The sequence below is a fragment of the Rutilus rutilus genome (genome assembly GCF_951802725.1).
Source record: "Rutilus rutilus genome assembly, chromosome: 22".
NCBI lineage: Eukaryota > Metazoa > Chordata > Actinopteri > Cypriniformes > Leuciscidae > Rutilus > Rutilus rutilus.
In genome coordinates, this window is record NC_140227.1 from 23,564,635 (window position 1) to 23,580,652 (window position 16,018).

Here is a 16,018-nt window from a genome sequence, read left to right on the forward strand (position 1 = left end):
ATTGTTACCATTATTTTTTAATATTTTGTTTGAGAATCCTTTGCAGGCAATGACTGCCTTAAGTCTGGAACCCACTGACGTTTCCGAACACTGTGTTTCCTCCTTTCTGATGCTTTGCCAGGCCTTAACTGCAGCTGTCTTCAGTTGTTGTTTGTTTGTGGGTCTTTCTGCCTTTAGCTTTGCCTTCAGTAAAAAGAAATGCATGCTGGATCGGGTTAAAAATCAGGTTTTTGACTTGGCCATTGCAGAATATTCCACTTATTTTCCTTCAAAAACTCCTGGATTGCTTCTGGAGTGTTTTGGATCATTGTCCATCTGTACCGTGAAACGCCGTCCAATTAACTTTACTGGATTTGGCTGAATCTGGGCAGACAGTCACAGTATATCCCTATAGACTTGCTTCTGTCTTCTGTCACATTATCAATAAGTGCCACTGGAGGCCATGCATGCCCATGCCATCACACTGCCTCCACCGTGTTTTACAGATGATGTTGTATGCTTTGGATCATGAGCTGTTCCAAGCCTTCTCCATACCTTTTTCTTCTGTTCATTCTGGTACAGGTTGAGCTTAGTTTCATCTGTCCAAAGAGCGCTTTTCCAGAACTGGTCAGGATTTTTTTTAGATGTTTTTTTGGCAAAGTCTAATCTGGCTTTTTTATTCTTGAGGCTTGACAGTGTGTTTTTCTCTCGTGAAGTCTGCTCTTGATCATAGACTTTTGACGATGACAAGTTTAGCTCCTGGAGAGTGTTCTTCACTTAGCTGGATGTTGTGAATGGGTTTTTCTTTACCATAGCGTGGATCCTGCAATCATCTCTGTTGTCTTCTGTGGACGTCCAGGCATTTTTATGTTGCTGAACTCACCTTTGCATTTTTTTTTTCTCAGAATGTACCAAACTGTTGATTTGGCCACTCCTATTGTTCCTGCTATCTGTCTGATTGATTCGTGTTTTTTTAAAGCCTAATGATGACCTGTTTGACTTCCATGGAGAGATCCTTTGGACGGCATGATGTGGGTTTACAACAACAGCTTCCAAATGCAAATACCACACTCAGAATCCAGACCTTTTACCTGCTTAAACGAAGGAACAGCCCACACCTGTCCATGAAACAGCTTTTGAGTCAATTGTTCATTCATTTTGGGGGGCTTGAATACGTTTTGGTAAATGCCTTAAAATTGTGGGTTTTTATAGGATCCTTTTCGGGGTTTCCTTCATAATTTGGAGCCTATTCTGAAGGGTCCTCATGGAAATGCCCTATAGGATTCCAACATAAGTATTTCTTTTAGAACACAGTTTGTAGAACATCACAAATTTACAAATATATTTCGGGGATTTGTAAGTCCTTTGTGATTACCATGAACTATTCAAGAGTTTCCATGTGATTCCAACACAGTACAAATACAATGGGTTCTGATAAGGATTACATAATATTCAATCAAATCAAATGCACAAAAAATGTAGGAATTTTACTATGTTCTTAGGGTCTTGTTCTTTCACTGTTGGATTCTTAGATGTTCCGATAGGGATTCTGTTGACATTCCTGACATTGTCATTTCTCTGTTTTTCTCTCTAGCGGTATCAAATCTGGACATTGAGAGTAAACTGACATCCCACTATCAGGCTTCATGGAATCAGCAACACAATCTGTTCCACACTTGTACACGGCCACCATGTCTCGAGGACTTACACCGACATGCCAAGCTCAACCTACGGGCACTGCACAGAGGTACTGAGTGAGGCTTTTGGGCCTATATTTTTTGGGGTTTCAAACCATAGTGGGGTCAAAATGGCCATTTGATTTTTTTTTTATAAAGTTCTTTTCATCCAAACGTATCTTATATCACAACAATTGTAACCAAATTCCCCCTGTGGTTCAGTGGTCTGCCCAGGGCCACAATGGTGATAGATGAGAATTATGATCCTGGAGTTCCCCTCTGGGATCAATAAAGTGTTTCTATGTTGTCCTCAATCTGTATAAACATTTATCAAGTTACTGAGTCTGGAAATGAACCTCTGACCTTAGTGAGAGGTCACTAACCTCTCACTTCCATCTTCCAGTCTCGCTATATGTCACCTTTGAAATCTATTTAATTCTATGTATGTATGGAAAGATTTTTCCTTTGAAGATAATTTGACATTTGCATACCACACTTTTTAAATAAGTGAGTTTGAAATTTTACTTGAAATTTATGTGGATCTATATAATCAGATAATTCATTTTATATAATGATAATAATCAATAACAATTAAATACTATTAGATATTAATTTATCTGTATAAGGGAAAAAATGACATGCATTTAGAGGCAGATGTTGGAGGAGTTCAGTGATTCATACATCTGATTCATACTGCCACCTTGTGTTTAAATGAAGAAATTTGATCTGGCACTGCCTTAAGCTAAATGTGAACCATCATAGCATAATTCATATTTTTCCCTTGAATCAATTTTACTTACATTAATTACACATAAAATGTGACCAGAACATTGATTTTACATTGTCAGCATGCATTAGAGGCCTTCTACACATGAAACATTTTAGTTATCAGTTGGCAGTCTGTAAATTCTGTAAAACAGAAGTTGTCATAATTCACACTTTAGTTTAGACTGATTGCTTAGTGAACTTAAGTGTGTGTGTGTGTGTGTGTGTGTACTTTACAGACCAGCAGCAGCGTCAGCGTTCAACCAGCAGAGAGCGTGGTCGGGTCACCATATCAATATCTGTGGCCCCGCCCATGCCAACCTTCCCTTCAGCTCACAAACTCAGACGGCGGGAGCAGAGGGGGCGACACTCACGCCTGGTGGTAAGGCACACAACATTTAATCGCCACTCATGTAGTACATATAGGCTGCGTCCCAATTCAAAGGCTGCATCCTTTCGAAGGCCGTGAAGGTTGGACTGAACATTTTTAAATGCTACGGATTAGCCTATGGAGGATTGTTCTTGTCACCTAGCAACCGTGACTGCTGCCGTTGATGTGCGACAGTAACGTTTATTCTAGACTTTTTTGAAAGTTATATTAAACTGTCTGAAAACAAAACAGGGTTCAAAAACTGTTTAAATATGTTCACCATGGTCCTTTTCTGTATATAATAAAGAGCATAAACTACATATAATCACATCTTAGTAAGAAATAAGTCAACATTTGAACGTTTTTTTTTTTTTTTTTACATTTTTATCATTAGATATTTGAGTAAGTTGAAACCCAATACTTACGTTTAAAAGCGTAATTCGGCAATTTCTCTCAAAAATATCCCGTCGTCACTGTTGCAATGAATTCTGGGGTAGGCAAGGCCGCGAAGGATTCATCAGTTGTATCCTTCATTTCACGGGAAATGAAGGATGCATTTGGAGGCTGCATTTGAAGGAGCCTTCGAATTTGGACAGTCTTCATCGTCCCGCAGTTGGCCTTCGAACGCAGCCTGCGATGCAGCCTCTGAATTGGGACGCAGGGATGACGTCAAAACCCCGAAGACTCATTCGCCAGTGGTTCCCTTGAGATTTTCCTGTGGGTTTTTATAATGGGGGTTTTCAATTTATGAGTAAAATTAGAACTTTGGTAAACATAGGTTGATGATACTTGGAAGTTTTGTTCTACAACATTAATTACACACACACAAAATGCAAATTTTGGAGCGGTTATGTTTATTTAAAAAAAACATATTTCTAATAAGTAACTAAATCAGAAAGTTTGGGGTGTGAGTGTGTGTAATTTATGCTGTAGAACAAAACATTCAAGTATCGGCAACTTGTAAATTAAAAAGCCTCATTATAAAAACCCATTGGAAGATTTTGCGGGAACCACTGGCGATTCAGTCTTCCGGGTCTTGCACCACTCTATAGAGAGGAGGTCCAAAGATCAGTGGTTCTCAGCTGGTTTTGTTTCAAGGACCTAGAATGTATTTAGAATGTCAAGTGGTGACCTAATCCAGTACTATAATTGTTTATCTTGCAAAACATAAACTGTTATAAGACAAACAAAATATTTTTGGCCTAAGCTAGCACACTCTCTCCTGCCATGCACACCAGGAGAGGAGCGTTAGAGAGAGTGATGTGCAGACTATCCAGAGGAAGGTAAAGACTATCTGTTTGCTTTTATTGTATTGTTCTGTGATACCATCCCATTATAACATATTTTGTCACGTTTCAAAAGGTTTTGTTTGACTTCCTAAGACCCCAGAACATTACAAAACATTATGAAAAAGTTAATAAACCAAATATTAAATGGCAAATTACTTTTTTTTCTGTTTTACGTAAATTCTGTGTTCAGTGTCCAGTATGGGACATGAAAATAATTTTTTTTTACTGCATGTAAAATATTGAATGTTAAATAATATAGATCAAATATTGCTATAATGATCAATAATGCACGTTTAATGCCCTATCATTCTTTTTTACATTAAAGGGATAGTTCACCCAAAAATGAAAATTCTGTCATCATTTACTCACCCTCAAGTTGTTCCAAACCTGTATGAGTTTCTTTGTTCTGCTGAACACAAAGGAAGATATTTGGAAGAACGTTTGTAATCAACAGATCTCGGTCCCCATTGACTTCCATAGTAGGAAAAAAATATACTATGGTAGTCAATGGGGACCGAGATCTATTTGGTTACAAACATTCTTCCAAATATCTTCCTTTGTGTTCAGCAGAACAAAGAAACTCATACAGGTTTGGAACAACTTGAGGGTGAGTAAACAATGATAGAATTTTCATTTTTGGGTGAACTATCCCTTTAAAGAGTCAGTGCATAATTGCATATTGTAAAGGCCAGTTCACACTGCACCGACCGCCGGGTTTTTTCGGATCAGTGTGTTCCCCCTGTTGGCACTGGTCGGCTCTCGTTTTCCCCATGTTGAACATGTTGAATCAGTGTTTGTCAGGTTTTGGAATGTCTGAGAAGTGACGGACTGTAATCTGGTGACTGTCTCCATTGGTCGGCGTCTATCGGTGCAGTGTGAATTGGCCTTAAAATGCTGCTTCGTCCAACCGCTCAGTATACTGGAGAATGTACAGTGAATCTAAACTAAGAGTTGTGTAGGAACACTCAAACGTTGGTCTGAAAACATGTTACCATGTGGTGATTGGAGTAAGGGTTATTTTTTTGTCTTTTTATACATGTATTATTATTTGTTTTGTTTTTTACATCTTTTGAATGTTTTACATGTTTTCATAAGGTAACATCCATAAGAAGTTAGCTGCTGCATGTGATTTCAAGGGTGGGTGAAATATATTCTGGGTTCTTTATCTGTATTGTTCCTTACATTTAACTGCTGCAGGAGAGACCGGCCAAGGAGGGTGAATTCAAACCCGTCCTCAGAAAGGTAAATTACATCATTTTGTGATGTAAAAATGGAACCCAGGGGATGCCAGATTGATTCAAATCCTTCCATAACAATCAAATTTAGTAAATTCCTTCTCCATCAGATTACAACCTTTCATTTCAGCTTGTATGTTGCAGATGTGAACCACAAACCAGAGTGTGTATATGTTGTCCCTGTTTCCTGACAGCATGTTCACTCCATGGACTTCATAAAAACATCACATCAGACTTTTATTTTGATTTATGAAATCAAATACATGATGCCATTTTTTTTTTTTTTGTCATTGGTTTAGTTCTATTTTCCATCTTTTAATTTTAGTATCAGCGCTCCCGTTCCTCCTCCCCTGTTCAGTGTTGTAACTTCATTCCTTGGATGAGAAAGGTATTTTGCCCACTTAAAGACAGCTTGTTAACTCTAACTCCTAACATTTTCTTTTTCTCCTTGTCCTAACCTAATCATGTTAGAACAAGACTTCCTCCGTATGTAAATATGTCTGTTTAGCTATTTAGTTTGTTTGCTCTTCTTTTGCAAATAATCTGTAAAGATTCATATTTGGAATTGCTAAAAACATCATCATAGTTCCATGTATGAGTAAATCCTAATGATAATTAAGTAAAGATATTTTTGTATTTATAACCAGAATTAGTTATTGAATATGTGCTATAATATAAATGATAAATGATAATTTATAAGTTTGTTATTTTACAACATTTTAAATTGGGCAGCTAAGTATCATTTGGGACAATATGCATATATAATACATAAATATATTACTATATTTCTGTGATATACTGCATTTGGCATTGCAGAGAGATCTGATATAGTAAGATCCTTCCTTATAGCTTTTGCTTTGATGTTGAATACTATTCCGCTACTTTTTGTGTAAATAAAACAGATTTCTTTCATGATTTTTCCATCTGTTTCCTTTCTTATTTACTCTCTATGGTGAAACCTGACCTTCATGAAAGATTATTTTTTACATTTGCATGTTTTTATCTTGTTCTAAAGAAGTACCTAATCTCTATGTCTTGTCCATTGCTTTATGCCTCATCATCTCAAAGCTGCATTTCTTATTCCCATTTATCTGTGTTGTTTTGACAATACATGTATGTGTATGTACATGACTACTTTATATAGTTGCTGCCAAATGTCTTCATTGTTAGTTTTGAGGGAAAAGTCAAGCATCAGTTCGCACTTAGTTAGCTATTTTGTATTTTTATTGTATATTTGCTGTGAAATTCAAACATTAAGTGATACGTTTTTTTTTTTTTATGTTTTGGGGGCCACTGTATAAAATCTTGTGATCCTGTAGATAACATTTTATTCTTACATTCAACTGTGTGTTTACATTCTGTGTATTTAGATTGACATATTAAATCATCAATCTGGTTCTAAATAGAGCTAACCATTGTAATATCATCCCATGTTAGGCTGGTACCAACACAGAAACAGATGGAGAATTGCCAGTGATGAGCCATAGGCCTAAATGTCCTGTTCCCAATGTACCTACCACCCTGGACAAACAGACAAACTGGTCCAAAGGCCTGCCTCTTCCCACACCAGAAGAGAGAGTAAAGAATGACTCACACGTGATTTCATCCTGTATAATTCCAATAAATGTTTCTGGTAAAGCAACTATTTCAGATTCAATACAAACTAACACAAAAAAGGACTATGACATATGCTTAGCTGGTACTGAGTGTCTGTTTTTTTGGGTTTTTTTTCACAGGTGTTGGATTTGACAGAGAAGCCAGTGCTCGCTGCTCTCTTGTTCACTCACAGTCAGTTCTACAGAGACGTCGGAAACTCAGGAGGCGAAAAACGATCACTGGCATCCCCAAACGGGTTCAACAAGACATGGGTATGGCCAGCTGATACTTTCCATCTAAAGTTCCAGTTCATCAAAGGAACTTTATATATAAAAATAAAAGTTTTAGTTTAATTACTGATTTTCTAATTTACCTGTAGATTCTGATGAATCACCTGTGGCTAGAGAGAGAACAGTGATCATCCATGCCAACCCACACAAGTCACTGTGGCATGAGGAGCTCTCCCTGAGCGGCCGAGTATTGCACACTAAGGACTCTGGCTGTCAGACAGATGACTTCCTGATTGCTGCTCCATCCCGGAGGCGTATCCGTGCCCAGAGGGGTCAGGGAATTCCAGCTTCTCTCTCACACTCCACTGGAAACATCACCTCCCTGCCGGATCGCTCTGATACCGTGTATGCTGCAGCAACAGCCACCCGTGTTCGTTCCAGAAGTCTTCCACGTGAGGGTGGCCGACTTCTGGATGAGGACCAAGATGACAGTGATGATGATGATGATGACAATGATGAAGATGACGAAGAGGAAGATGAGGAGCTCTCTCCGTATGAAGCAGAGGACTTCCTGCCAGGTCCAGGACAGAGAATTCCAAAGGATGAGGAAGAGAGTACTGATGACCAAGCCATGCCAGAGCTACAGTTTGGAACTCTCAAGCGTATGCAGCATTCGGAAAGCCCTGACCACGCATGGATGGAGAGAGGGAGATCCAGGCTCCCACGCAAAGTTGACATGGGAAGCTGTGAAATTTCATCCAGCTCAGATACTTTCAGCAGCCCCATTCACTCTGCCTCTACTACAGGAGTGCTTGGCAGCCAGATCGACCATAAAGAAGATCACCAGTCCTCAAGTGGCAACTGGAGCGGAAGCAGCTCCACTTGCCCATCGCAGACGTCTGAGACTCTTCCGCCTGCTGCCTCCCCTCCCCTGACTGGATCCTCACACTGTGATTCAGAACTCTCCCTCAATACTGGGTCCCATGTCATTGATGATTCCACAGGCTTCATAATTGATCCCTACCACATGGACAAGCCACAAGGACAGGGGCAACGATCCAATTCTTTTACCTCATCGGCTACTGATCAGATGGATGATGCAGGTGTCAGCACTGCTAGTGATGGTGAGTGGAACTGTGCCCAGGAACAGCAGGATCAGCCCTGCCCCCAAGACTTCAGCCCAAAGCATTCCAGAGAGGATGAGAGCGGCGTCAGCTGCCCCAGTTATTCTAGTGGGGAAACTTACGAGAGCTTCGGTGACCAAGCAACCGCTAGGAAATCTGAGATGCACTACATCGTTGACACTGAAAGATTCTATTCCTCCATGCACTTTGACTGTGGTCTTAAGGGTAGCAGAAGCTACTACAACTATGCAGCCATTGACCCAGACTGTGGCCCAAGTGGGAATATAGCACCTGACATGGGTGAATACCCTCAGTCAGAGTACAGAGCCACCAGGACACTTGGCAGACCGTGTCTCTCCTTAAAAAAACCAAAGGCCAAGCCACCCCCACCAAAACGTAGCTCTTCATTAAAGGAAACAAGCAGTGGTGTGAACGTTCTAGAGCAGAGCGAACCAAAGATTACTTGCGAGTTGCCGCTGCCCTTGTCTTCCAGGGAGATGAAACTGCAGCTTGACTTGGCTGGTTCTGCAGGGCACCTTGAGACTGCAGGTCTCGAGTCACTTGGCGCATGGGGAGTGGAGAATGTCAGGGACATACTTGACTGCTCCTCTCCATTCAGTTCCTCAGACACACATTCCTTTAAGGATGAAGGTGCTGTGCAAGCAGACTATGCAGACCTCTGGCTCCACAGTGACTTGAAATCAAATGACCCTTACCGGTCTCTGTCCAACTCTAGTGCTGCTACGGGTACAACTGTTATTGAATGCATCAAGTCATCAGAAAGTGCAGAAATGCAAGCCTGTCAACCCAGGTCCAGACCTACTTCCCCAACTCTTCCTCCACCTGAAGGTGACTTCAAGCTGGCTTCCCCTGAAAAGCTGGCAGGCTTAGCATCCCCTTCCAGTGGATATTCCAGTCAGTCTGAAACACCTACATCTTCCTTCCCCTCCGCTTTCTTCCCAGGGCCCCTGTCTCCAACCAGTGGCAAGAGGAAACCCAAAGTCCCTGAAAGGAAGTCCTCCCTTTGCTCCCTACAACAGCCACAGCTTTTAGTCAGAGACCCAGGCATTTTCACCAGGAGGGAAACTGACTTCCATGCCATACCCCCCAGTCACCTCGACCTAAGTGCTCTTCACAGCAAGCACTTTGCTCACAGAAATCAGATGCACATCCTCCACCAGAATAAGCAGAAAGCTGCCATAGCTGCTGCTGCTGCTGCTGAAGCACGCACTGCAGCCGTCGCCGCTGCCGCTGCTGCAGAGGCTCGCATTGCAGCTGCAGCTTCCACTTCAGAGAGTGCAACAAGCACAGCATCCAGCTCAGCCCATTTGGCTATTACTCCAACTGTTCTTAGATCAGTGCAACTGCGATCTATTTGTAGACCAGCTGAAGGGAACCAAGGCTATGCTCTGGCCAGTGTAAATCCAGTAACTCGCCCCAAGTGTCCCACAGTAATAACTGACGCCCCGTCCTCTAGCAATAGGCACAACCGGAAACCGCCAGCTTACAAACCCCCTACGGCACAGTTCTGTGAATCACAAGTTCCACTGGTGGAAAATGTTGTTCTTCCCCAGGAGGAAGTTAGAGTGAGACAGGAGAGGCTTGGTCCTGGTACTTACTGGGCAATGACTGCTTTCAGAACTGTAGATCCTTGTCCTGAAAAAGAAGACTCTTCGACAAGGTCATCTCAAAGTTCTGAACAAGAACAAGACAGTAGAAGGTACCCAGATGTGCAACTGACAATATCACCAGGGAGACTAAAACAAGATATAAATCAACTTTTGCGGCCAGAGCCTTCAGCACAGCCCGTGTGTTTGGCCAGTACAATGCCGCCTCCAGCTTATAGTGAAATACAGAGGAGCAATTTTGTACTGTGCAGCAGTCCTGACAAAGTGCCTGTTTCAACTCAAGAGGCATCGCACATTTACACAATCAGCGATGTACAAGGCAGAGAGGAGGATTATGAGACATCAGGTGTCGCAACCAGAAGTGCCTCACAGGACATAAGGGAAGAAGAGTCTACCCCGGACACAGAGGACTACTTCAGCAAGGGTAATTGTCCTGTAAAAACGGCAAGATATTAAATGTGATCTGATTTATAGTACCATGACTATGTGCAATGATAACAAGTACTGTCAACATGCCTTGGCTTTTATCTTTCAATATTTTAAATCAACTTCTAAAGTTTCTGGCTCTGTGCATAGCATAGTCACAAAACACAGAAAACTCCAGGCAGAGTCAGTGATTGTTTTTATTTCACCTCTAGAGGCCGTTATTCCAAAACAGCAACTACACAACCATACTGTAGGTGCTGATTAATCAGTAAAACCAATATATTGTTCAACCTCTTTTTCACATTATATAACTGTTACTGTAGAAGGTCTAGCATACATTTTTTACAAGACTGATTTCACATTAAAGCTGTAAAATGTATAACTTTGAGGTTGAACTTGATGTATGAATGCTTTGCATGTTGACAGAATCAACTCCCAGTGACAATTCATCCTCTCCTTTGACTGATGACTCTAAACCTGATGATGATAATGCTTTTCCATCCCCCAACAAATTACGCACAACTGAAGATCTGTTTGCTATGATACACAGGTAAGCCTGATTGTTTTACCTACCAATGCAGGGTTTTGCAAATCATTCTGTATGTTCTCTATGACTTTTGGTTTTGATGATGACATTGGATGACATTGCATGCAGACATGGAAAGTGATTGTGGCACACAATGCACATGTATGTGACCTTAATACACCATCAACTAAAATATTGCAGATCTAAAAGGAAAGTGCTGGGACGTAAAGACTCAGGGGAGATGAGTGGAAAAAGTCGGCCTGGTGTAGCACCTGCACCCGCCCCTGTCAGCAATCCTACTGTATGCCCGGTTACCCCTGCTCCCTCAGTCCCTTCAACCTGCCTCCAGCGAGCCTCAGGACCCATCTACAGGAGTGCCAAAAAGTCCAGTACATCCAGTGAGGAGTTTAAACTCCTGCTGCTAAAGAAGGGTAGTCGCTCAGACTCGAGTTACCGCATGTCTGCTACAGAGATCCTTAAGAGCCCCATCACACCCAAGACTCAAGCAGAGCTGCTATTAGAGGCTGCAAGGCAACCAGAAGAGCCCCCCTTACCCCTGCAGGATTCCATTAGCAGTGGTGATCCACTTCCGAGCTCATTCCCTAAGGCCAACAGTGAGGGATTCTCCCCAAAAACACTTACCATGTCAGCTGCCTCCAGACAGGGACGTTCCAGGATTCCACCTGCGGCAAACAGCAGTCGCTATAGCACGCGGAGTCGGCTGTACACTGCCCCAATGCAGGCCATATCAGAAGGAGAGACTGAGAACTCAGATGGAAGTCCACACGATGACCGCTCCTCTTAGTGGTATAATCATTTTTTTATCCACTTAGCAAAATGATAAATATTTTATAATATGAAAACATTCTATTTGAACTGTGTGAGAGTGCTGTACACATTATGATTTGCCTAGTGTTCTCCCCTGATGTTTGTGGTTTGAAAAAAAACATTGATTTCTTTAAGCTCCTTTTGTACACTATAAGTCAACTGAAAAAAATGGAAGTACATTAATTTTTGCATTACCCAATACTGTATTGATCATTTTTGAGGAATGATTTCAATCATAATCCCACACTTTTATGCTCACAAAATGAAAAGGTGAAATCCTTTGTCATTTTAACAAGATATTGAAAAGTTCTTTTTTAATATGATAGAAAACAATTCTATTTCCACCATCCATCACACATTTACATGAATACGTGGATGTTAAGCTTTTCTGAGGACAATCGCACCATGGCCTTTCTTAGCAGGGTGTCTAAGTGTGCAAGGGGAAAGACTTCTGAGACAAAAAGCCAGAAATGTCACGAAAATAATTCTAAAAGTGGACTGGTTTGCAAAACCATTCATTCTTTTGCACTTAATTGGTTCATTATACCTTGAAATATTCAACCTGGATGCAATGTTAAAAAACAAGGTGAGCAGAAAGAAGTAATCCAGTTTTAGTTTTTCGTTTAGAGTAATGGAACGTCTATGGTGTGTGTCTGTTTGAATCTCAATCTCTCAAACAGCATTCCAACAACTATTACGAAAACAAATGTAACTCTTTTTACCTGTGTTTAGTTTACCGTTTCTTCAAAGACCCAAATTGGGTTGTGTATTTTCGTCACAGGTTTCAGGTGTCATCATATATATTTACTTAACCACCCAACATGGAAAATGTTTGTGACTGCAGAAGAAACGAGGACTTCCGAGAGAAATTCACTTCAATCTCAATGTATTCTGTGAATACCCTTAAAATCAAGCATACTGTACATTTGAAGAAGAATGGATTCACTTTTAAAGTTAAACTCTTCAGAGTTTGAAGTCTTCTTGGAGTTCAAAACTCATAGGACTTAGCTAATTTGTCAAGCCTACACTGTGCCACTGGAGGGGAGGTGACAATCTGTGAAAAGATCGATCTTTAGTCATCCGTCTGATTAACGCTCTTTCACTGTGGTCGTAATTCAGTTTCTTCATCCTCTGTGCAGCATGCAATAAAACACTAGAACATGTCACATCTCCACTTAATATGTATTTCCACCTTCACTTGAATATGTTGAGTATGTGCTATGTTCAGTAAATGTACAAAATGTATAGATTTGTTTGAAATTAGCAGTTTTACATCACTGTATACACAGTTTGAGCTTTTTCCCATTTAGTGGAGGAACTGGACAATCTAATTTAATGAAGCACTATTTGTGTAGAGCTGAGTTTTGAAAAAAAAAACAGATTGAAGTTTAAATGATGATAGAATTATATTTAGGGATAAGTGTAATGTGAGACCTGATTTATATCTCAATCTCTGGGATATATAGATGAAATGACTGCAAACAGGCAGCAGGTTCAAATCCATTGCTCATCTGTATATACATGGATGATTGACTTAAACATATAATATTTCAGCCTTTTTTCGGAACTGTTGTTGGTTTGTCAAGTATTGTTATGTCCAAGAGGTTTGAGAATTTAATTCTTTTTATCGTTTTATACCGGTAGAGAAATCTTCCAGGATATTCTGAGACACTAACAGAACAGATATTTTCTCTTAAATAGGAGCTGCAATGTGCCACGTCTTATTTCTCCTTTATTACAACCCTGTCTGATGGTTGTTGCAATTAGCATTGTTTATAACCACAGACTTTTGGAAGTACAGACTACTTTTTTTCCCTTGTGTCCATATACTAGAACTAAATCTATGAAATCTTCTTTTAGATTGCAACATTTAATAGAAAAAAAAAGTATTTTTAATTATGGGATATTTTATCCAGAGAATTATTTTGTTAATGAATTTGGAAAAAGAATAATGATAAAGCTTTATTTAAATAAAATAAGAAAAAAATGTTTCATATCAGGGGTGTATCAGCCAATGATGAAGATACCGAACTTGTAAACATTCTTCTAATTAGCTGTAAACTTGCATTCTGAACAAATAAGCTATTCTATATGTTATACAACTGTAGTTAAATGTTATGGTGCTTTGAATTCTATACCCAGGCCATATTCTGTCATTGTTGCCATTGACATCATCAGTTTCCTTTTCATATTTATCTCTCTGTACTTGTGATGCAAAAGCAGTCATGAAAACAACACTCGTGACAACTCAAACATTTAGATATGTAGCAATGAATATGTCTTTTTGTTTTTTATTTTATTTTTCATAACATAACAGTAGCCACATTTGAGGTATCAACCTTACCTGTAGTGAAGCTAGCCAGGCAGTTTGGGCCTTATTTGCAAAATATTAAAGAAAAAGAAAAAATGAAGGGAAATCACAAAGTGTGTTATCTGTATCATTGTTTTACCTCAACGCAGTTTTGGACTGTTTTAAACAGGTACAAGGTACTACACAAAAATGATCATATCAATAAAGAACGAATGAAAGAAAACATAAGACACTACACAGAAAAGTTATTTTATTGTTTTCTTTGTTGTAACTGAAATATACATCTTGGACTGTTTCTTTGTTTTTAATTTAATTTTCTTTACTCTGCATTAATGGAGAAGCACAGTCTGTTTTGCCAAATGGTTTTAAATGTGTTTTGTTGTGAAATAATTGCAAATTATAATGAATTAATTGATGAATAAAAAAATGAGGGTTAAAGTGATAATGTCTGGGGACAAGATGCATCTCATTCAGTTACAATAATCAGGAAACAAATCTCACTCTGCATACAAGCTCCGCTTCAAGAGATTTTAATCCATTTTGTATTTTTGTATAAACATGTACATATGATCTTTTTAAAGTAAAAAAAACAAGACACAAATGTTTCATTTTTTAACATGTTTTAAAGGTTTACATTAAGTCCAAGCCTTTGTATATTTTTGAGCTGTGCGACTCTCTCAGTCCTGTATTTATTTTTTAGTAAACATTGTGAAAATTCCATTGTAAATTTGAACCATTTCTTGCCAGCTCAAGTGACTGCTTAGTAACTGTGCATAGAGAAAGCCAATAAATGTGACTGCATTGAAGAATGACTGGATGTCTGAAGTATGATTTACATAGTAAGCCTACATGCACTCGATGCAATACTGATTCATTCAGTAAGAACAAATGAAACGTCTTACAATCAGATAGAGCCCATAAGTGATTTAAGGCCAATTATGTGAATGTATAGTGACGGGTGAAGATGCACATCACAACATTAATGTTCACAATCAAATGATCTGCTTGATGTAGGCCTACCACTGCTTGGGAATGATCGATACGACTTTTTAGATTTTAACACAGATTTAAATCACCTTTTGGGTCTTCGTGACACCCTGATTTGAGCCTGACAATGTAGGCTATTTTTCGTTTAAAATATTCCGACGTGAGTTTTTTTTTCTAATGCGACTGTTGTTTTAGAAAAGTGTCACATTCCTATCAAGCTTGACGTGACAGTCCACAGTCACAGTGAGTAAAAAGCTATTTAAAACACAGCTATAATTCTGTAATTCTGTAAAGCAGTAACTTTACTGCTCATTCTGGACTGTAAGAGAACAAGGGAAGGTGTTGAAATTTTAGTTTGGACTTTGTTTTGTAGACTGAGATATTTTACCTTTTTAAAATTCCAGAAAACGCCACAAGAGGAGGCCATTTCTCCAGGAACTGGGCAAATCGCTTAACTCGGCTCATACAAGAAAGGGAGAGCAAAGAAAACTCGTCCTGGTCCCTCTCAACCTTGACATTCAAGCATCTTTTTTTTTTTTTTTTTTTTTTTTTGACGATCAAGCATCGTATAACTCCATAGCCTATTGGAGTGTGTGGTCTCCTCTTCTCTCTGCTGCCGTCTTGTTAGGCTACTCCTGAGTAGATCGAGTATGATAACTCTCCAGCAAATAATTTTGGAGCTGAGAACTAGTCTTAACACAGGAATAGGAATAGCCAACATTTGTCCAAACCAGCTGCGATGGCGATATGCAACTGTTATTTCTGCGACGTTGAGGCTGGAACAAACAAAATACAAAGTAGGCCTGGTAGCCTAGGCCTAATGATACTCTCAGGTTCTAATTATCATGTACTTTATTTAATGTTAAAATAATTTAATGTGAGTTTGAATATCATTTTGTGTGACATAGGCCAAATGATGTAGGCAAGTGACATAGGCTAGCCTATAGGCTAATTCACCTCTTGTAAATAAATTAAAGCAAAAACGTGAACTCTACTATGTGAACAAACAAGTGTATTATTACAAAGATTGTTTCAATTTCTCAGTACT

General features: G+C 39.5%; 1 protein-coding gene across 1 annotated transcript in view; it reads left to right on the forward strand.

Moving 5' to 3' along the window:
• nhsb (Nance-Horan syndrome b (congenital cataracts and dental anomalies)) overlaps nucleotides 1-13,039 on the forward strand; it is a 58,385-nt gene extending 45,346 nt beyond the window's left edge. The window contains exons 2-9 of the mRNA XM_084396150.1: nucleotides 1,574-1,726; nucleotides 2,660-2,802; nucleotides 5,640-5,702; nucleotides 6,752-6,947; nucleotides 7,051-7,182; nucleotides 7,290-10,316; nucleotides 10,745-10,868; nucleotides 11,046-13,039. Coding sequence (XP_084252276.1) covers nucleotides 1,574-1,726; nucleotides 2,660-2,802; nucleotides 5,640-5,702; nucleotides 6,752-6,947; nucleotides 7,051-7,182; nucleotides 7,290-10,316; nucleotides 10,745-10,868; nucleotides 11,046-11,649 — 4,442 coding nt within the window. The 3' untranslated portion in view covers nucleotides 11,650-13,039. The remainder of the gene's footprint in view (nucleotides 1-1,573; nucleotides 1,727-2,659; nucleotides 2,803-5,639; nucleotides 5,703-6,751; nucleotides 6,948-7,050; nucleotides 7,183-7,289; nucleotides 10,317-10,744; nucleotides 10,869-11,045) is intronic.
• The last annotated feature ends 2,979 nt before the right edge of the window (nucleotides 13,040-16,018 follow it).